Genomic DNA, 22,885 nt, shown 5'->3' with positions numbered 1-22,885 from the left:
ACTTTAATAGGAATCTGCACATCCTCCAACAGGTTCACACTCCATTAATTAGGCATTGTAGTATTTTTTCCTCAAACAGAGACAAATATCGCACGGGAAGCTGCAGATACTAAGACGTGTGCAGAGAAGCTTTCTGTTGTCATTTGATTCAGAAAGATATGCTGATGCTCTTCAATGTAATTAGTCTGAGAGGCAAAGTAGCAGCGTTTATACTGATCGTGCCGTCACAGACTCACGTCACCGACGGGCACAGGGTGCGTACTGTAACTCAGCACACGTCTGTCATTACCTGTTATTACTGTGATGGAGCAGATCTGTGGGCACCTGTGCAGTGACCGCCCATCAATCTAAGATCATCTGTAGGAACGACGCTGCTTTGGCTTCAAACAGCGTGGGAGTCTTGGTGTGACCGATGTTTCCAGATGTTTCCAGATGTGTTCGAGTAAACAAATACCAGCTGATTGGTGCGTGTGTAAGCATTATGCCAGTGCTAGCACAGCTGATATATTCATTAGTGGCTTTTCAACGTGGGCGTGGCCGGTGCTGTCGTAGTGTCACCAGGAGCTGAGAGAGATGAGAACAGATGATGTGAAAGGAAAGTGCACGTTGCCATGACAACAGTGAAATAAATTCATGTAGACAGTCCTGCATCTCCCCGCTAACTAACAACAATCTGTTGTTGTTTTTTCAGTTCCATTCATAAACTTGAGTTCTTCCAAAACCAGTTCAGCCAGTACGTGTGACGGACGTGTCTGTCAGAGCTGTGTCAGCTGTGTAGGGCCTTGGTCAGGTGACTGACCGTGACTGATGCTGTGGGTCATTCTTACTTTGTGAAATCGTATCCAATCACTTTCTTGTTGAGTTGAAGTAACACACCTTCGTCTTGGCTGTTGAGACGTTTGTATTAACCAAGGACACAATTTTAACGTCATCCACTTAATTTGTGTTTTGTGATTTTTTTAAATTTAATTCTGGTGTTGCTGAGCTGGCCAGCACGTTGCTTCTCTTTACTGTACCACACTGTTTATCTGACCTCTGTTGGCTTTAGTTCTGCCTCTGTCAGTGCGCCCAGGGCAGCTGTGGCTACATGTAGCTGCCATCACCAGTGTGTGAATGTGTGGATGGGTGAATGTAGTGTAAAGCGCTTTGGGGTCCTTAGGGACAAAGTAAAGCGCTATACAAATACAGGCCTTTTGACCATTTTTACCATTTTTCTCAGCCTAATGAGGACCTGCTTCTCTCACAGCTGTGCTCATGCCGAGCGTGAACAGCTACTGAAGGAGTTCAACACTCACAGCTGCTTAGAATCAGTCAGGCAGGTGAAGGGAACAGGCCTCACTTGCCGTCGTGTAGTTCTTGTTCAGTCTCTGACGGTGGGGGACTTTGCATAAAAATGGCAGTAATTCCTAAACAGCTGTGGTGGTGTACAGAGGCACAGCTACAACACCGAGTCCGACCACACTGTGGGCAAACTGAACACTTCCATGGCCTCACTAAACTCCCACTCTCGAGTCTCTGCCTCGGCAGCCACAAGGCTGTAATCCAGCTGGCCCACCTGTACCTGTCAGCCGGGGTTCAGCCCCCACAGGCCTACACGCCAACTAAGCTCTTGGTGGAGGTGGGAGTTGGAGGTCGCTGTAAGAAACTGCAGCACACTCTTATCAAACTCTTGGATCTACCAGGCCTGTGCAGCGTCTGTCCAGCTCACTATGAAGTGGGGTTCAGCTCCTCTTTTCACTGACGTGTCCGAGACGTCCGTAGATGACCGAGTCAGTCGTTACCCTGCAGCCCAGGACCGCAGCAGCCCAACAGCCTGGGCTCAATCCAAGAGCGCTCATGCCCAGGATGGAGGGATGTAACCTACAAACCTTTACATGTAAATACAGAACTTTACTATACGATGAAAAATAAGGTGCAGCTCTTCACACTGTCACTGTATATAAAGGGATCTGTATCCAGATTACCGTCTACACACTTTTAAAATTGATTTATTTTGACGAGCATTCAGATCTGTCAATGATCCGCCACACCAGATCAGGCTAATCAGAAAGCTATTGGCTATGCATTAGCCCGTGTCTCTAGACAATAAGTCATATTTGGAGAAGCAGAGGACAATAAAGTAATGATTTCTTGTTCAGCTCATGCTTTGCTTGGTTATTCTCTACATAGCTAACAGCTAATGGTTTTTGACAGGTTTTGTTTCACATGGTTCATATGAGACTTCCAGCTCAGCTTATCATCAGTTATCACTCCAACACATTTATTCTCGTTCACTCTTTCAGTTTCAGCTCAACCCTGATTTTAGCCACGTTTCATTTGTCTGGTGCCAAAAATAATACATTTTGTTTTATATTTAACAATAACTTATAGTTACCTCCGTTTCCACTGCAGTCAGAAGCTGTTCTAGGTTTTTATCTGATTGATGCACAGTGGTATCATCAGCAAACAATACACATTTATATATAACATGAATCGTTTAGGGCCCAGCACAGAGCCCTGAGGAACACCACAGGTTACCTTCAGCTGATTAGATTTGCACGTATTGATCCAGGTAACTTTTCATGCACGTGTATGCGATCCCTCTTATGCCATATCTGTCTACTTCATTCAGTAATATAATATGATCAATGTTAAAGTGTATAAAACACCAGCAGTATGTTCCTTATTATCTGTTGCATATCCGCTCTGCCGTATTATCACTTATGTTTCTCAATATATTTACCACGTCTATTAACAGATCATTTTCCTAAGATTTCTGAGAACTGTGGAGTTATTGATCTGTAGTCGGTTGTGGGTAACCCTAACCCTCTCTGTGGCTTTTTCCATTTTGGAGGGAAACGTACCAGGTTACACATGTATGTGAAAGTTTGCACTATGCTACAATACGTTTAACTAATATCACGTCAATACTGAAACAATCAGTGGCCTTTTTAAAGTTGTCTTCAGAACATCAAGTATTCCTCTGTGACTCACAGCACCAATGAACTGAGTAATGTGTTTATTTAGCTCATTATTATTTCTTAACTCTTGAATTTCTTGTGCTACATTAAAGCCAACATGTCCAAAGAAATCATTCAGTTCATTTGCAGTGTCGTTAATTTTATGAAGCACAATCTTCATCTTTTCTAAGATATTCTGGATGTCTTGTTTTTCGAGCCCTTTTTGATTATACGATTTAATAACCTCCATGTTTGTTGTGATCCACTCCTGCTTTGCTCCAATAATGTGTGGTAGTACTTTTAATATTTACTAATCTATTTTTATATGACTTGTACTTAATAAATCTCTTACATAGATTATTTCTGTTCATCTGTCGCCTGATGCTTTTCAGTGATTTCCACTAAAGGACGATGTTTGTCAAATACATTACAGACAAATGCACCATACGCACTATGAGGCTCTGCAGCAGTGGCTCGTGTCATGTTTGATTCTTTGTTTAGTTTTTCAGGTTTGCTGATGTTGCACTTCCTTTCGTTTTACTGGAGAAACATACATTTTATTATAGAACATGTTCTTGAAGGGGAGAAACGCATGATCATCTATAGAGGACCTTGTCCTGTTTTCAGATGTTGGTGACGACTCCGGAGAAGTGGGACGTTGTGACCAGGAAGAGTGTTGGCGATGTGGCTCTGTCACAGATTGTGCGGCTCCTCATCTTGGATGAAGTCCATCTATTGCATGAAGATCGAGGCCCGGTTCTTGAGAGTCTGGTGGCCCGGACCATCAGACAGGTTAGTGTTCCTCCTCGTTCCCCGTCCTCAGTTCATATTTCTCACTTCAATGTTTCAGATCATCAAACAAATTAAAATAGTCAAAGACAACACCATTAAACACAAAATGCAGTTTCTAAGTGAAGGTGTTTATTATCAAGGGGACAAAGTCCCAGACGTGATGGCCTGCTCTGTGGGAACTGTGGGATCTCTGAAAAGCTGAGCAGTTAGTCAGGGTGTGATTCTCTCTGAGAGTCGGGTCTTATTCGGAGCTTCTTCACTACCTCAGCGGTGTTTCCCATGTCAGGTCCTCCCTGATGTCTCGATGCACGCGCAATCATCCAGGTGAGGAAATCCTAAAATGTAGATTCTGTTCATCTGGATGTTTTCAGGGGTCTTTGTGGTGTTCAAGACCAAATTGTTGTTCCTACATCACGCTGTCAGCTGCTCCACCTCATCCCTGTAGGCGTGCTCATCCCTCCAGAAATGAGTCCCACCACCGTCTGCAAACTTAACAAAGGTGTTACTGTGGTGAGTGTGGAGCAGGGGGCTCTAGCCCTGTGGGGGGCCAGTACTGAGTCTGGCCCCCCACAGTCGGCTAGTCACGATTACGTCGACTATAAAAATCGTCGACGGCTAATTTAATAGTCGGCGCCTCGTTTGAAGCTTTGTAAGATCCCAAAAGACGCAGGAATAAGTAGCAGGATTTAAGAGTGTAATAACGGACTGAAACAGAAGATGGCAGCACTGCATGTACAAGGATGCCAGCTGCCGTTAAACCCCGAAGAAGAAGAAGCTGTGTCCCAGAATTCATAGCGTGGCCCAGCTCAGTTTCCAACAATGGTGGCAGCTAGTTAGTTTTAATGTTACTCTTATTATTCTTTCTGGGTCACAAAATAAACGTTTAACATATTCTCATGGAGAATGTAGCTGTGTAAACCTCAAATATCTGCTCAGTTTATCAGGACACCACATATTTTCAAAAGCGCTCCGACGTTTTCGGAGGCGTCTGCTACCCACCAGCTCGATAGCTAGCCGGGAGGTCAAGGGTCACTAGAGCCGTGAGAACACCGGACTCCCGGCTAATCGTTTTCAAACCCACCGCCGTCTTTTGCTGCTCAGGTTAAACATGATATATGAGTCACTTAGAGAACTTAAATATGTTATTGTTTGGCTTTTTTTTAGTATTTTATTTGTTCCTGACTAAATCTCTTTGGCTGAGATTAAAGTTTTTACACAGCTGAATAAACGTCAAGCAGACAGCTGATCATCAGAAGTGTGAGATGCTGGAGAATATACTCCGGTGTCCTGTTAAAGTTTAGATAGCAAGGAGTTTATTAAACTTCAAACAATCTGCAGATTTCATTAAAATGTAATAAACTATCATCTTGTCTTTATTTTTAGTTAGCACCTGAAACACTTCAAGCTGTAAGCTAATGATAGTTATATAAGAGCAGATGCTGCTGGTGCAATAAGCTGTAGTTTTACTCCAATGGATGATGATCTGATTAGTCGACTAATCGCAAAAATACTCGGTGACTAGTCGACTATCAGAATAATCGATTGTGGCAGCCCTGGAGGATAATGGTAGGAGCAGCCGTGTGCAGCTTCAAGTGGGGTAGAGCAGCATGGACGCCGTGGCCACAGTGTTCTCTGTAGGCAAAGCACATCACCTCATGATCCCACTTGATAATTTACATTTTTCATTAAATATACAGTCTTTGAAAAACAAGTTCTGATGTTTGGTCTTTGTGTCCAGTTGATGCAAACAGGTCCCAGTCATGTTTCAGACACATCCAGTCCCTCTGGCATGTTGTTGCTGTGATAAGCAATCATCAGTTCACTGTCTGAGCTGCTGATTCCCTGTAATGATGACTGACGTGTGCAGGAAGCAACCTGGATATTTCCCATAGAGAGTGATTATCCAACTGTAGAAAGAGACAGAACTTAATTTCCAATAAGCCAGTGTGATGCAGTGCTGTCACATGTCAGTTCATGGAGGAATGTTAATAAGTGGAGAAGTCTATTTTTAGCCTGTCACTGACTCAACCTTGCATCTTATTCTGTGAACTGCATGTGAATCCAGAAAAATCTGCCAAAATACCAAATACATGTATGAATGTGTCCTTGGACCCGAATGATCTCAGTGTGCACCCAGTTCATGAAAGCCTTTGGATCATGCATCACACACAGCAGCACATGTGGCCCGTGTAGCATAAATATACATCTCAGCACCGCCTTTGAGTTGTATACGTAAGAGAGTAATGAGAAGATGAAAAGAAGACGATGGATAAATCTGACGTGTGTGTAAATCACATTAGCAGTGAGCCAAAGGATGCTGTCCATATGCATGACTGCTTTGTTCAGTGGTGGTTATTTATAGCAGCTCTTAGAGTTAATAATTCACCTGCCTGGCCTGTAAACCATCATCAGCAGTAATATCTTATCATCGCCATGAATCTTCACAAAGCCAGTAAGGAAGGGTTTGCAGTTATATACAAACTGTTTCTCTATAAAAGGTAGAGGAGGAATTCATTAGAACGAGGCGCAGGAACTCAGCATGCACCAATCAGAAGGTCAGTAGTTTGATTCCCAAAGTCCCAAAGCTGATCCCACAGTGTGAGTGCACTCCATGAAATCTGTGTGAAGCTGTGAATGTTGCTCTCAGCCAGTTAGAGCGCCACGTGGACCAGTTAGACCAGTTAGAGTGCCACGTGGACCAGTTAGAGCGCCACGTGGACCAGTTAGAGCGCCACGTGGACCAGTTAGAGCGCCACGTGGACCAGTTAGAGCGCCACGTAGACCAGTTAGAGCACCACATAGACCAGTTAGGCCAGTTAGAGTGCCACGTGGACCAGTTAGAGCGCCACGTAGACCAGTTAGAGCACCACATAGACCAGTTAGGCCAGTTAGAGCGCCACGTGGACCAGTTAGACCAGTTAGAGTGCCACGTGGACCAGTTAGAGCGCCACGTGGACCAGTTAGAGCGCCACGTAGACCAGTTAGAGCACCACATAGACCAGTTAGACCAGTTAGAGCGCCACGTGGACCAGTTAGAGCGCCACGTGGACCAGTTAGAGCGCCACGTAGACCAGTTAGACCAGTTAGAGCGCCACGTAGACCAGGCCATTCACCATCTTGTCCTAATGCAAATGTGATTGGAGCGATGCACTGTTGGACCAAGTGTTTGTGAGGAGGAACAGTGTGGTAAAGACGTCAGAGCAGAGAAGCACGGAGCAGCACTGAAACACAGCGGCAGGGACGAGCTGCTGTGCTGAGCAGTGACTCTGACCTCTTTGGCGAGGTTAACCGCAAGGTAATTGAAAACTGGGCTGTACATGTGACCGCTGTTTATTCGGTTCACAGCCCATTTATCTGCAGGTTGAGCTGATATTACTGAAGAAGGGCTGACTGGGCTCTTTGTACACCTTGAAGTTGTGCTGCAGTGCACAAGTTTGAAGCCTCTTGACTGTCTGTGTAGTTGCCAGCAGACTGCATATGTGGTCAGGGCTTAACGATAGATGTAGAATGAAACCAGAGGTATTAGCAGAGAAACATGGCGCTCGTGGAAAGCACTGTGCCACAGCAGTAATTATGCTAGAAAGTAGAACTTTCAAGGAAAACGTTTGTTAAGCAAACCAGCGTTTGTGTTTTTATCCTCGGTGATTCTGTGCATGAAGGTTTAATCCTCACGTGACCGATGACATTCAAATGCTTTAAAAAGAGCTGCTCCAGTAGCTGCTCAAGGCCCTTTGAAGGTGGCTGCTGATGGATGAGTTTTGATTCTACAGTATAAGGACTTAACTCACCAAGAAAAGAAAAGCTTCACTGTTTCCATCAGCTTTTCGTGCACGCTTAGTAAGTCAATGGATATTATTGGAAACTCAGTTTTCCCCTCTACTGTTACACTGTACTGTACTGCACTAACAAAGCACAACCTATTCCAGCGTGCTGCTACAGTGTGGTGATACAGTGGTTAGCACGTTCGCCTCACTCCAGGAGGGCTCCTGTGTGAACCCCATTTCTCTGCTTAGGTTTTACTCCCACAGTCAAAATACAGAACTGTAAAGTGGGGGTTCTAAATTGGAAAATTGACCACAAAGTTGTTAAATAAATATCTGTTTATTTCTATGATACTTTGCTAGGAGTAAAATAGGTGTTGGGTGGCCGGACTAGAGCTATTCTGCTTGAGTATCTCTAAGTTTTTGCCATAAAGCTGATCAAGGAGCCTCTTTGGTTTGGTTGGCCCAGGGGTCTCGTGAAGCAGAAAATGGGTATTGCCCCAAAAGGGCTGTGGCACTGGCAGTTGCTGAAGAAAAAAAAATAGAGTCTGAGCACAGTTAAGGGAGGCCATGGAGGACTACTTTGGGCAGCCCACAAAGAAGTTCTGGCAAGCTGTCCTGGAAGGACTTGACACAGGCCATTTGCAGTCAGGAAGGACTCTGATGACCTGATATTGAGATGCTGTTGGTGGTGGAAACAGTACTTTGACGAACGCTTCATTCCAGTCAAAGTAGCCGACGCAGAGGAAGCAGAGCCTGAGGACTGTGGGAAAGTCTTATGAATTATACTGGTATGCTGGCAGAGGTCACTGGGGGAGTTGAGAAGCTCCCTGCAGCCAAGACACTGGGTTTGGATGTGATGCTAAAGACTAGACACTGTGGGGTCTTGGTTACCTGGAGCGTGTGCTCCAGTTACTGAGGTATTATTCTGCCCAGTTTATTTCAGGATGCTGGAAGGGAACCTCCAGCCAGCTGTCCAAACTTGGACCTAGGAGGAACAGTGCAAACAGTCTGCATGTGCTTTGTAGACTTGAAGAACGCTTACGGCCCTGGAGGCACCTGTACTGCAGGAGAATAGGGCCCCTGCTGCTATGGGCCATTAGGTCCGTGTATAACCAAAGGTAGAGATCTCTTGGCCCAAAGCAGAGCACTCAGTGGACCATGGTTGGCCCCTTTGTCCAATCCTGTTCTTGATTTTCATGGACAATAATCAGCCTATAGTCAGGCTGAGGAGTGCGTCCACTTTGGCTCAGAAATGTATCACTGTGGTTCTGTTGGGTTCATCGGAGCATGACCTGCAGCATGCCGTGTGAAACAGCTAGGATGAGAGCCAGCACCTTCAGGTTTTTGGAAATCTTACTCATGAGTGATTAGCAGGAATGCAGATGTACCCAACTGTCGTGGTGAAGACAAAGCTGAGCTTTTGATTTCCTACTTTATCTGCATCCCAAACCTCACCTATAATCATGAAATCTGAGAAATAACCAAAAATTAAGATCATAAATACGAGGCCCCGCCTCCACATGGTGACCTGGTTTAGGCTTAGAAATAGGCTGAGGAGCTCAGCCATCTGGAGCGATCTGGGACTAGAGCTGCTGCCTCAAGTCTGTCCAAAGAAGCCAGTTGAACTGGTTTGGGAATTTGGTTAGGATTGACTGGACGGGATTGGCTGGGAATGCTTTGTGGATTTTTGGAATATCCTCCTTAGGCTCCAGCCACGTGGAAGATTATGGATGGATGGAGTATAATTCCCAGGATCAAGGTGATGCATGGCTTGTCTTCTGGTTGGCATGTATGCTGCAAACCCAATTACCGTGTGTCTCATTTAAGGCTGGTAGTGAAAATGGTTGCTTGACAGTTTTTATAACGTGCAGTGTTTCATCATGGATAGCCGACGTTACTCCTGGAACGTCTCGTCGTTTCTCCCAGGCTTCCTGTGACTGAGAAACCTGACAGGAGCTCAGAGGGCTCTGCCAGCTGTGTACAACTGTAGTTATTACAAAGTAGAAGTGCTGACTGTGTGCAATGCAGGCATAGGGAAGGAAATACATAATGTTTAATTTGTTTATACTGCTGGGTGGCACCTCCCTTCCTGTAACATTCAGCATGTTGTGAAAGGTGGCAAACGTGATGCATCTGGGAGTCTGTCACTAAAAAGCAAGACTTAATGACTTTTTAATGACCCAATCTGACACTGTGACGAGCAGGAAACCTGTTTGTTTCTTCTTGTATGTACGTGAGAACTTGTTTACAACGTGTAGTCCACCCTCCAACAGAAGATTTTGGGTACCAGCGGAGCGCCTGGCAGACCTCCCCCTCCTTCATCTCTCTGTCCAATTATTGCCACACCTGACAGACTGCTATAATTGTTTGTGCTGAAGGAATTACGCTGGCTGCTGCCGATGCGCTAGGTGCTTAAGTTCACATCCTCAGACACATTAATATGGAAATCCCTGTAAACTAAATATTTGTCCCCCTTTTTATGCAAATGTCTTAGAACAAAGCCAGATATCACTTTGATGTTTTGCTTCGAAGAGGTTTAGTTTTCACTGCCTTTTCTTGGCTCGGTATAGCGCTACCAATTATGCCCTGCATTCAAGATAAAACTCCCTCTAACCTTTATGAAAAAAGTAAAGGTTACTGTGCTGTACAGCTTCTTCTTTATGGTTTCAGCAGCATCTGTGTTCTACCGAAGCTCACAGACACACATTTTATAACAAGGTTCATTCAGTGGAATGCTTATTGTGTTTAATGCTAGAAGAATATACCGTTTTTATGAGTTTGTTAAGTTGGCTCATCCATGAATTTCACTGGGGCAGATGTAGAGATACTGTGCTATTATAGCTAGGGCTGCCACGATTACGTCGACTATCAAAATCGTCGACGACTGATTTAATAGTCGACGCGTCGTTTGAAGCTTTGTAAGAGGAATAAGTAGCAGGATTTAAGAGTGTAATAACGGACTGAAACAGAAGATGGCAGCACTGCATGTACAAGGATGCCAGCTGCTGTTAAACCCCGAAGAAGAAGAAGAAGCTGTGTCCCAGAATTCATAGCGCGGCCCAGCTCAGTTTCCAACAATGGCGGCAGCTAGTTAGTTTTAATGTTACTCTTATTATTCTTTCTGGGTCACAAAATAAACGTTTAACATATTTTCATGGAGAATGTAGCTGTGTAAACCTCAAATATCTGCTCAGTTTATCAGGACACCACATATTTTCAAAAGCGCTCCGACGTTTTCGGAGACGTCTGTTACCCACTAGCTCGATAGCTAGCCGGGAGGTCAAGGTCACTAGAGCCGTGAGAACACCGGACTCCCGGCAAATCGTTTTCAAACCCACCGCCGTCTTTCCTACTCAGGTTAAACATGATATATGAGTCACTTAGATAACTTAAATATGTTGTTGTTTGACTTTTTTCAGTGTTTTATTTGTTCCTGAGTAAATCAGTTTGGCTGAGATTAAAGTTTTTACACAGCTGAATAAACGTCAAGCAGACAGCTGATTATCAGAAGTGTGAGATGCTGGAGAGTTTACTCCGGTGTCCTGTTATATTTTAGATAGCAAGGAGTTTATTAAACTTCAAACAATCTGCAGATTTCATTAAAATGTAATAAACTATCATCTTGTCTTTATTTTTAGTTAGCACCTGAAACACTTCAAGCTGTAAGCTAATGATAGTTATATAAGAGCAGATGCTGCTGGTGCAATAAGCTGTACGTTTTACGTCCAATGGATGATGATCTGATTAGTCGACTAATCGCAGAAATACTCTGTGACTAGTCGACTATCAGAATAATCGATTGTGGCAGCCCTAATGATAACATGTACTTGTCCTTAGTGCGCTCTTGTAATAGGTTTCTGTTGAAGCCCCTGACATGCTCGTCATGCACTTACAAACTGATCCTTTAAGTTACAAACTGATTACATCACACACATCAGTACTCAGACTCAGGTCCAGCTTTCTTTGTGCTATAATGTGCTGTAATGGAAAAACTGTGAGAAAATAAAATAAATCATTCTACAATAAATGTACCTAAAAAGAGAATTAAGGGTGTTTTAGGAGCCTGCAGGACTGATAACAGATTAACTAGAGGCCATGATTTGAGGGAAGAATAAAAAAGGAAACTGAATTTTTCCATTATTATGTTCAACACTGTTTCCCAGATTCAAAATGATTAAGTAGCTAGCTTTCACATTGTATCCATTTATTTCAGAGAAGGGAAACAAAGTAGCGCATGCCTCAAGAAAGGTCATTTATCAATGTGTAGCCACTTCCTCTGCTTCTGCAACAAACATGCAACCTAGAAAGTACATTGCAACATATATAGCCAGCCTCATAAAGCATGATGTTAACAGCACTGGGAGGAACTAATCCTCTTTAAAGGACCTGTTTCAGTATTTGTGGAAAGACGCTTGGCGAGGCATAAACTAAAGCCGGTGTCCCAGTCATGGCAGTGTAACCTGGTGTTACCTGCACTCTGTTTGAGCTACAACAGAGTGCAAACACACTAATGACTTCACAGATATTCATTTTATTCCACTCATTACCCACTCCCTGCAAGGGAATTGGTTATTTTAGCTGCTGATCACAATGAATCTGATGATTCCACAAATGTACCTGAAACAGGATCCAGAGAAGCAGTTCAGTTCCTATTTGTGCAACTTCAAATGTACTGCAGCCTCTTTAACTCTCTGCATAATGAGCTCAGTGCATGTCTGTGTGTGTGGAGGCTCCACAGCATTGCTGTGAGTGTGCACTGAAGCCCTGGTTGGGCCGCAGGGATTGGTTAGATCTTATCTTGATAGGATGGTTTGACAGGTACTGCATCACATTAAAGGCCTTACCAATCTTCCCTGTCACTTCCAGCAGGAGGCATATAGATAGGGCAGCCCGCCCCTCCACCAGCGCCTTCTCACCCACGTTGATACACAACATATTGAATCTTCTTCGAGTTTCAAAGACAGATTAAAGACACTAAATGAGCACGATGGGTTTTTTGTCCCTGAAGTCAAGGACATAGTACATGTCAAAGCTACTTCCCCCCTCACCCTTTTTTCCTGTAAATGGTGCAATAGGAAAAGTCCTCCCCCCCCAAAAAAAAACAAAACAAAAAACACCTTTTTTGAGACAGGAGCACAAGACGAACTGATAACAGCTGGTACTGCACCCAGTGTTTAGCAACACTGTGCTTGTTGTTGTCATTATAAAGAAATGACAGAATGGTAACAAAGACTGGAGGGATGCAGTTTTTTCACAGCCTGCTTCAATGTCTTTAGTATGCAGGATAAATTCAGCCCTAAATCCCTTTACAGCAGCAGTCAGACAGTTCATCATTTTCGTGGACTGAATTGATCGGTGCTTCATCAACTAATGACCTTCAGTTTGCACTGGTTTACTTTGAAGCCAAGTGCAAAGTTCCTGAGTGGAGAATTTGCAGCCACCACCTTCAGGCGATGGTACTCAACGAGTAAAGTCCCCTAACGAACGAGGTGATGTTGCAAAGAGTTTAGATCATGAGTGAGGGAAACGTGGTGACAGTCAAACCTGCAGCACTTTACTGCTGAGTTGTGGCAAAGAGAGAGGTGGCCATGGAGACAGGGAAGATCAGTAATTAAGCTAATGTGCTGTTTGTAAGATTGGAAAGCTGCAGTCAGCTGAGACTGGAGAAGGCACCCACTGAAAACATCCAGATGAACAGAATCAACTATTGGTGAACCCTGTAGTGTGACTGTTTGAGTACATTGTAGCAAAGATGCAGAAGGAGATGGTGAAAGCAGCAAACTGTACACTGAGTAACCAGCATGCCATCCTCTCTGTGGTCAACTGATCATTGTATTGGACTCTGCTTCACGTTGATTCGTCATGTTACTCATTAACATTGCAATTGTTCAAAATCTAACAGATGGTATCACTGAATGTATAAACGGGATTGAATATTATACAGTGTGGTGAGTATGACACCATCTGTAATGTGTTGCTTTTTGTAAATGTGTGGACACCTGTGACTGATTTGGACCCACACAGTGATCGGGTGACGTTTCCTTTCTGTGTACTTCATTTGCACACGCTGAGTTTTTGTTCCAGCTTTCCAGCTGACTCCACCCTCTCCACTCTGGGCCCCGGCCTCAATAAATAGAGGAGAGACTTCATTAGACTCATTACTTCCACCTGCCGGCACTGCCCCATGAGCCACACCTACCCTTCAGCAGAACTGAAGACCACACCCCTGCCACGCCCCCCACCGCCCGACGGAGGCCGGGGCGACATCACTTTTATTAATATTTTGAAAAACAAGTTATGGGTACATATTTGCATAACTTTTTAGGTATATGTACAAGTAGCGGTAATTACAGGTATGAAACATGTGCTGTGCTTCATAAATGAGTAACAAATGTAGTACATAACAATAACCTGCAGCACACCAGAAAAATAGATCCGGCCTTTTAGGCTCAGGTGCAGTGACACGGCTTTAACAAGAAGAAAAGTCAGTCATTCGCCATCTTTCTCTTCTTCCTGCGCACTAAAACCACCAAAGTCCTCTTCTCCAGTGTCGGAGACAAACAGGCTCAGGATGGCTACGTCATCCACTCTCCGCTTCTCTCCTTCGTTGTCACTTTCAAAACCAAACAAATCCTTGTTGTCAGAGTCGAACACCCTCAGAAGGGCCGTGGCGGTGTCCTCCTCTCCATCATGCAGCAGTCCAGCCCTTCGAAATCCGCTGGTGATCGTGGATGTTTTCGCACTTTTCCACGCTGTCAGAATCCACCGGTGGAGTTGAGCATAACTTGCTTTTCGCAAGTTTATCGCTGCTCGTCATCCGCGCCTCCCGCTGAACGAGTAGTGCTACTTTGAAGTTTGTATTTCGTGCTACTTGTACGGCACTATGTTGCCTGGCGGACGGACATGTGACCAACATACCACTCTTGAACCCCGATACTGTGTGTCTGATCACATGCCCTTCCGCCAGGCAACGTAGTGCCGTACAACAGAGGAACAAACAAAACAAATCCTCTTACCATATGACAAAAATCAGGGACAATCCCTAGAAAAGCCGCACCTGACTAAAAGCCGCAGGGTTCAAAGCTTGTGCAAAAAGTAGCGGCTTATAGCCCGACAATTACGGTAAATATTTCTAAGCATAAATGACAATCAACAATATAAATGTAACACTGGGAGACAAACCTTCCTGCAACGACATGTATTGATGTGCCATCCTGCAGCTGTTGGACTGCCTGAGCATCCTCTGCAGGGTCCAGGTATCACCTCATGCTATCAGCACTCACACTGATTCTAGCCAAATTCAGAACTAGTGAAAATGAGTCAGAAAAGATGAGAAGGTGGCGTGCACCTGTGAAACTGGTATTATTTTAACCTTTCTTTGTGCCTAGATTAAACCCAGATGGACTCTGGTCTAACTACAACAGTATGTGGTTTTGGGTTTAGGTGGAGTCCACCCAGAGCATGATCAGGATTCTGGGACTGTCTGCTACCCTGCCTAACTATCTGGATGTGGCCACCTTCCTACATGTCAACCCATATATTGGTCTCTTCTTCTTCGACGGTCGCTTCAGACCAGTGCCTCTGGGACAGACCTTTGTTGGCATCAAAACCAACAACAAGGTATGAACATTTAAGATGGATGTACAGAAAAATAGGACTGGTAATGTTTAGAAGTGCTAAGAGCTGTGATTGTATCCTGTTCACTGTGCTTCCTGTTCAGATCCAGCAGATCCATGACATGGAGGAGGTTTGTTATGACAAAGTTCTGGAACAGGTGAAGGCAGGTCACCAGGTAAGGGCTTTTCTTTGTGTTTGACCCAGGTGTGTGGGCTTTGGTGGGGACACAGGATTCATCGAGCCTGTGTTATACTGTGTGTAACCCACGGACTGAGCTCCGCCTGAGGCATCCAGTCTGAACGTGTATTTGTAGCATCTCTCAGCTCTTCAGTGCCCGCACTCTGTTGAAGAGTCATTTTTTCTGCATGCCTGTACTTCCTGTTTGCTTTAGCCCTAAAGCCCAGCAGCATGCATGCTTCCTAACACCACCCGTGTGGAGTGATGTAGTAATGTGTAGCGCCACAATCTTTTCCTCCCAAATATTTCCCTGAACTTTTTCATGAATAGCAACCGTGCTGCAGTAAATATTTTGTGTGAACCTTTTGGAATGAACACCTGTTATCTAAATTCTCTCAAGTCCTTATCTCCCCCGGTTTTACCTCCCCCTCCTTCCCCATCCACCCACCCCCTCCACTCATTCTGCTTCCACTCTGCAGCCTGTTGGGAACAGGAGAGCTGTGAATTCAGACTTTACCGTTTAGCTTCCATCTGCTGCAGGAGTTGAGCAGCCTATTGAGGACTGTTGTTATCCTGTCTGCATCTTTTTTCCAAGCAGCCCACATACACGCTCCGGTTTTCCGAGCTTCCCCCTCTTTGTCCGATTGCTTCCCTCAGAGGCAAAGCTGATATGAACTTTTCTGTAGTCTCTGACACCATGTAAGCCGGTTTGATTGTCCAAAACATGAAACGTGCTGCACACATGTGTTTGTGGTTGGACGGTTTCACTGCTACAGTCTAGAGCTTACTGCTCAGCCAGCGATCCTTCTTCTTCTCTCAGTAATGAATTGTCAGGAAGTGGCTGTGACATATATTAATTGACGTGATTTTCTTTAAGACCCCCCCAGGCTCGCCGAGTGTCTCACTGCTCTGTTCGAGCTGAACTCAGCGTAGGTGTAACGGTGCAGCGCGATTACTAAAGCGTCTCTGTGTCACTGGGCTGTGTTAATATTCTGGTGTGTTGAAGCCGTGTGTTTGTGCCCAGGTGATGGTGTTTGTCCATGCTCGTAATGCCACAGTGAGGACGGCCATGGGGCTCATCGAGATGGCGAAGAACCGTGGAGAGATTTGTTTCTTTCAACCAGACCAAGGGTCAGACTACGGCCAGTGTGAGAAACAGGTAACAAGTGTCCACACATCGTTTCATGTGATCGTGTTCAGCGAGAACCTTCAGATACATCTAGGAAATGTTGAATGCATGTGGCTGATTAAAGACAGCACAGCGCTGTCAGGGTGTGTGATGAGGTATTTTTAGATTCAGCATTTTCACAGCCTGGAGGATCAAGTGGGGCAAACCTGCAGAGCAGCACATCACACGTTATGGAGGAATGTTTTGCAGACTAATTGGAGAAGAAAAGTGACGTTCCTCATTTTATTCCAAGACAAATACTTCATGAGAACAAACAGGAAAAGGCAGCAACACTGCCAGGAATGATTAAAGAGCTGCAGGTTTCACTGGTAGATTGATTAGTGATTAGTGCGCTGCTCGCACACGAGCCCAGAGCCTAATGCAGTAATCGGGTGTGTCCGGTTCCCTAACACTGAGACAACTAGCTCTCTAACAAACTTGGTTACAGACTTTAGGGCAGTTAGAGACTTTGAACCTGCAGACAGGAAACCACATCGTGTGTGTTAGATGAATATAATGCAAACAGTTTGCAACAGAGACCAGGGGGCTCCACACGCCCGGCTGTGGGACGCCGTCTGGCAACCATGAGGTAATATAGAGAAGCACGGCTTTCATTTTCCCCCAACACTGTTTAGCTTTGACACCATAATGCGTGCGAGCGCAGGCGTGAGGGTGGAACACCGATGGCGTGCGTGTGTGTAATTAATGGTCTTTGTGCTGTGAGGGTACACAGAGGTGGAGCTATATTTTCCCTCCGAGGACGGTCAGTCAGATGCCAAGTCCCATATTTAAATCTCCTGCCTGGGAAGGCAGAGTGATAAATTTAGTAACCTTTTCCTCTGTTCCCCGGGGCTCAGCCAAGATTGATGTGTCTCTAATCTTCTTTCTATTTAAATGGGTTATGTATACAAATCAGATCACTTTTCATGCTTTCTAAAACTGGAAATAGCGACGAGAGATTACGTCGGGGGACTGAAGCGATGCGCTGTGGCCTGGTTAGTCTTTGAAGCAGTACTTAAAAAGCAATTGTGTAACTGTTCCTTTAGTTTCTGTGCACGCAGGAAGTTTTATGTGCACCAGCTGAAAATGGTTTTGCCCCTGTCCCAACATAATGAGTATTATCCGTTCCATTAGTTCATCTTTGAGTGTTTGTCAGTCAGACTTGCTCTGGTGAAGGAAGGGGCACGGGGCTGACTCGACTCTAAGCCCACACAGAGATAATGCACTGCTTATTTGCACACTGCAAATTGCCCCACATTAATATTTATAGGTGTTTTTTTTTAATCTCCAATATGCATATGTGGTGAATAAAGCCCCTATAAGGTCAGACGTATAATCAGCGTTTATTTATCCAGCTTTAAAAGTCGCTCCGTTTTCCCGTCTCCCGTCTGTATTATTTAATTGGCTTTATCTGGGGTTTGGAGAGGCTGTCAGTCAAGCTCGATATCTGAATGTGCCACTACAGTCTAATCTAGTTATGTTACGGTTGGAAGGAGGACTCAAGCGCAGGACTCCGGTACTGATGCTTAGAAGAAGAGTTTATTTACAAGTCACCAGGTGTATATACAAGAATGTGCAGGGGGGGTGTTATATACAGCTGAGTGGGGGAAGAAGGGGTCTCCAGGGAAGTCCAAGGGAAAGCATACGTTCTTCAGAATATCCACTCACACGATCACAGGTTCACACTCCAACACTGCCACACGGGAAACACACGGGGAAAAATCCAAGAGGTTCTGTGGACAGGGAGACAGGGTTAAGGACGATGCACAGAGGAAAACACTCTTCACTAAACTTGCTGTAGCTTTGACTTTACTAACGCGTGGTAGACAACGATCCAGCGACGAACAGCAGTCACCTCCTGGCTTAAATGCTGCTCCCCTTAATGAGACACCTGGGTCTCATCTCCCGAGGGCGTGAACCCACAGTGAGTTCCGCCCCGGCGAGAGAGAAGAGGAAGAGAAACGGAGAGGGCTGATCAGCGTGCAGCTGATCCGCCTGGCCGTGACAAGTTACACAGGACGTGTGGTGTGCTCTCGAATGAAAAGAGTCTTTTTAAAGAACTACTTTAGATCCATGCTGTTGGATTGAGTGTGTGTATTCTTGGCTTTACAGTTCTATGTTCTGAAACACGAGGTGTGCCATCGTCTCACTAAAATAAAGAAGAGCTTCCCTGAAGAGACGTCGTTTACTCTCCTCAGAAAGGATCATTTACTCGTGTCTCCTGTTCGAGCTTCAGCAAGTCAGCTGTTCGATCCACACTGATGCTGGGAGTGAACAGGGCCGGATCTACAGGCGTTGCCTTTTATTAAAAACACATATGCAGGTGTTACATGTGGTTCAAATGATTCAATGCAGTCAGTATACACACGTTTCTATAACGGGATTATTTTCCATAATGAAACATCTAAGTTAGGTAACACACGCACATGTGTGGAGCCCAATAAGTATCAAATGCAGAAAGCTGCACAGCATGGGCGGTTACTTACAAACACAGGGATAACTGAAGTTTCACTTTGTTAGAAAACATCAAGTTGTTGCTGAAATTTACACAAAATGTCAGAAATCTTGAACAGAAATGTAAACCTCCTTTTTCAGGATGTGTTGGGTTCACCCTCTGGGGAGCTCGACCGCACATCGTTGCTCCTTTTTTGTATGTTGTTTGGTCTCATTTCATCAGCTCAGTGTGAATCTACACTGATTGTTTCATCGTCATGCTGCAGTAACACAACTGATCTGAAATCACACAAAAACATCAAATCCTGGTAGTAGTTTAGCCCACAGACATGTTGAGTGAATTGTTTTAATAACTTGGATTGCAAACATAAACTGTATGAACAATAAATTCATAAAACAACTATTTATCTAAAAATGCAGCCAGCACATCTGGCATCTTTAACATTTTCTACAACCACTTAAAACTATTACAATAACTAAAGTGAGAGAACAATCAGGCGTCACAATGAGATGCACCACAAATTATTTGTGCCAGTAAACAAAAGTTTGTTTCTGTGTTTACTGTTGTCACACTGTCCTTTTTAAACCCGTCCTTCTGCACTAAACGTGACGTATTTAGAAAAAACATATATTTTTAATCATAGCTCTGGATTTAATGGCCTGTCAATAAAATTTAAGAACTTGTATATCCTCTGAAGTCCCAACTTTCAGCACTCATGAATCCGAGACTCCGTGTGGCTGCAGCTTGTTGCTGTGTTAGCTTAAATCAGTGTGATTTGGAGGTGCGGCGTGTCCGTGGACCCCAGAGGGTTAATCACTCTCACCTTCAGTCCATTTACAGAGCGTAACAACCACCTGTGTCAAATCTGAAATGCCCTTGGTGTTGATTCAAATGTGCTCTGGCACAATCAGAAGCATGTAATATATTCAGTGTTATGTAGCCAGGCTCAAAGTGTTAATGCTGTCTTATTTTAATAAACAACACTGTCATATGCAAAGCTAGGGTGGCACATGCCACCCCATGCCCCCCTCTAGATCCGCCCCTGGTAGTGAACCTAATTAGTTTTCAGACGTTGCTTTTTTGCATACACTTCATGTGTTACAAATATTTGGAGCCAGCTGTTACTTTGTTCCTGATATTGTCCTGATATAGAGGCAAATTAAAACAAAGCACAAACTCTGTTTCCACTTGCTGGCTAATGTGCGTTTTGACTTTTGCTGCCATGATGCCAGGTCAGATTTTTTACCTGGATAAATGACGGACTAATAAAATGTAACCAATATCTACAGTTTATTCTGTCTGTATGTTTTCATAATTCTGGTGAGTTTCTGGATAGGGCTCCATGTTTATGATAACAACATGAGATATGCTGGGATAACGTGCTTTACTGCAGAAACATGACATATTTCTGACTTATAGACACAAAGTCTCCTGATACAGCTGAATCTCAAACATGGGTAAAGGTGCATTTATTAATGATGTTGTGCTGTAGCAGAGTGTGAGTGAGGATGATGAGGGAATATGTCACCCTGCAGTTTACTGAGGAGTTTGGAGAATATCATCTACAGATGGGTTTATTAGGCTCATCGACTCTCAGTTCTCTTCTTCAGTAATAATATACAGTGTTGTAGACAGTACTATGCTGTGCAGGAAGTGTTGCTGCCACGTTGTCAGTTTTGAAATCCATCACTTGATAAATTGAAGTATATGAATCACAGATTAGAAGAAACATGTTTGAATAGACAATAAATGAGTTTGCAGCATAAGCTGTGCAGGAAACCTGAAGCTCCCACCTGAGAGGAGTCAAAGCCTCTCTGACTTTCATTTGCTCGACTTTGACAGTCCGCACTCTCTCCCCTGCCCCCCCCTCTGCGCCCCCACCATGTGGTAGGAATCCAGCTGTGAGACATGAAACCATGTGGCTGCTTTCAAAGGGAAGCAGAGTTGTTATGGAGGATAAGAGCCACCTAGTGGCCCCGTGAGTCCATTACACTTATTCTACAGACCCGTCGTGTTTTCTGACACAGCGGGGGCGTAACACCCCTTTCACACTGTGGCCAACAGTGGCCAGCTCGGCATGCCGGAGCAGTGTTTGTCAAAGCATACATTCACATGAACTGAGGGACCAGATCACTGCTAGAGAACAGCGAACGAGTGTATCGGCTTCTCTTTGAAGCTCGCTCTTCTCCGGCCTTCAGATGTGCTGCTTCCCTGTCACTTTGTTTGACAACATACACAGATGCAGACACACTCACGCCTCTGAGTGCGAAGCCTCCAGGGACTCTACAGCAACACCCGACTGTGCTCATTAATGTCTCCATTTTCTTTCATTTGGTGCTATTTTTACAAGTCGAGTCCACTGCTGCTGCTTTCGTAGTGACAGATCTGTGACAGCCTGTCACTGTGCCCAACCAGTTACCCACTGCAGTGATCAACAACAAAGAGCCGCACCTGAAACGCTGCTGGAAGCAGGAGTGACACCGTGGACTGACAGCACGGAAACAGCAGCCTTAAAAACAAAGGCAGCTTTGTCCAGCAGTGCTTCTGCAAACGCCTCCTCTGTTTGCAGCTCATCTGCAGTCTCATAGCCTGAGGGAGCAGCCTTGCATGCTATCATGGCACTGCATAGCAAGTCCGTTTTCCTGTTTAATTGCTTCTTCATCAGCATTTAAACAGCTGACTGGAGTGTTCGCTGTTTTGCTGTGCCACCTCCAATGTTCAGGAACAAAGGACCAGGATCATATTTGTCTTCAAGCAACATTTATTTTTCAGCAGTGCTGAAACCCGTGGCCTGGGGGGGTTAACCCCTGATGGACGTGACTCACTAACAGTGTCTGTAGTTTCATTTGAACGGAGAGAGCATCAGCCGCAGTACACACAGAGGCACATTTTCACGTCATGCAGTGAAATGAGTATTCGATCACCAAGCAAAACACCACTCGGTGCAACCAGTAGCCTTGTGGGCGAACATAGTGGTGAGATGTTTCCTGTAGCAGGTCATCAGCCCTGCTCACATCTCAGGAGAGCGTTCCTCTACATCCACCTCTGGCACCTTGAAGCTTCAGGTGCCAGAGGTGGATGTAGGCTGGCCGGGATGCTCCCTGACTCTTCCTCAGCTACTTCTTTGTGTCTTGGTCCTTATCATGCTGATGCCACCACAGATCTTCAGGGTTCTGGCTGAAGGTTCGTGTCCAGGATGTCATACGTGGCCCTGTTGTTGCCCCCTCATCCAGTGAAGTCAGCATCAAGCGTCCACCTCTGTGCTTGACTGTGGGGACACTGGGATTTTCTCTTCCCCCAAACATCATCATCTGACCGCAGCGCCTTCCGCCGAGCCCTGACCGTGTGCCTCCTGGATCTGGGGCATCTTGTGAACACTGCAAACCTCCAAACCATTACAGCACACTGTGTTAGTAATGGTGTTTCTGGAGGCTGTGGTAACCTGTAGGTCAGTAAGCAGCTCCTTCTGTGGGGTCAGCTTTGAGCGGACCCATCCATGATTGTTCTCATGAGTGAGGCGGCAGCTGCCATGAGGGCAGACTCTGATGCAGCGCTGCATTACCTGACTGAAACGTTTAGCTTGGTCATCGCCCAAACTGTGACTGTACGCGGGCGGTGCTGTGAGAGGAGCTGATAGCAGTAAGGAACATCAGAGGAAATGCTCTTAACATCACTTACAGGACCCAGTTTTACTGGAAACCAGTCCCAGCTGGGCTGTTTCTCTCGTATTGTTCTAGACGTTGCAGCCAATTAAGTCCTTATTTCGCACGCCTGTCATGTTTCTGCGTGCTTACAGCAGATGGTGGTGAGGGAAGTTTAAAGATTTAAGAACTCTCACAGAGATCTCTGATAACTCCAGCAGAGCCCGATCACTCGTCCTGCTGCTGAACAGCATTGGGTAACATCTCACGTACAGAATCAGAATCAGAAAGGGTTTTATTGCCAAATGTTGAGCAGGTTTACAACATTAGGA

At 44.9% G+C, this 22,885-nt stretch overlaps 1 protein-coding gene across 6 annotated transcripts in view; it reads left to right on the top strand.

Annotated features, from left to right (window-relative positions):
- Window positions 1-22,885, top strand: part of ascc3 (activating signal cointegrator 1 complex subunit 3) — a 144,329-nt gene that overhangs the window by 65,948 nt on the left and 55,496 nt on the right. For all 6 annotated transcript variants that reach the window (XM_085290481.1, XM_085290484.1, XM_085290482.1 and 3 more), the window contains 4 exons: window positions 3,567-3,731; window positions 14,939-15,115; window positions 15,216-15,287; window positions 16,314-16,448. In XM_085290481.1, coding sequence (XP_085146607.1) covers window positions 3,567-3,731; window positions 14,939-15,115; window positions 15,216-15,287; window positions 16,314-16,448 — 549 coding nt within the window. The remainder of the gene's footprint in view (window positions 1-3,566; window positions 3,732-14,938; window positions 15,116-15,215; window positions 15,288-16,313; window positions 16,449-22,885) is intronic.

The sequence above is a fragment of the Mchenga conophoros genome, linkage group LG11 (genome assembly GCF_057382185.1).
Source record: "Mchenga conophoros isolate Kocher_MC1m ecotype Shallow Benthic linkage group LG11, M_conophoros_male_GT1.1, whole genome shotgun sequence".
Taxonomy (NCBI): Eukaryota; Metazoa; Chordata; class Actinopteri; order Cichliformes; family Cichlidae; genus Mchenga; species Mchenga conophoros.
Note: the sequence above shows the minus strand (reverse complement) of the source record. Positions and strands in the feature narration are given on the sequence as shown.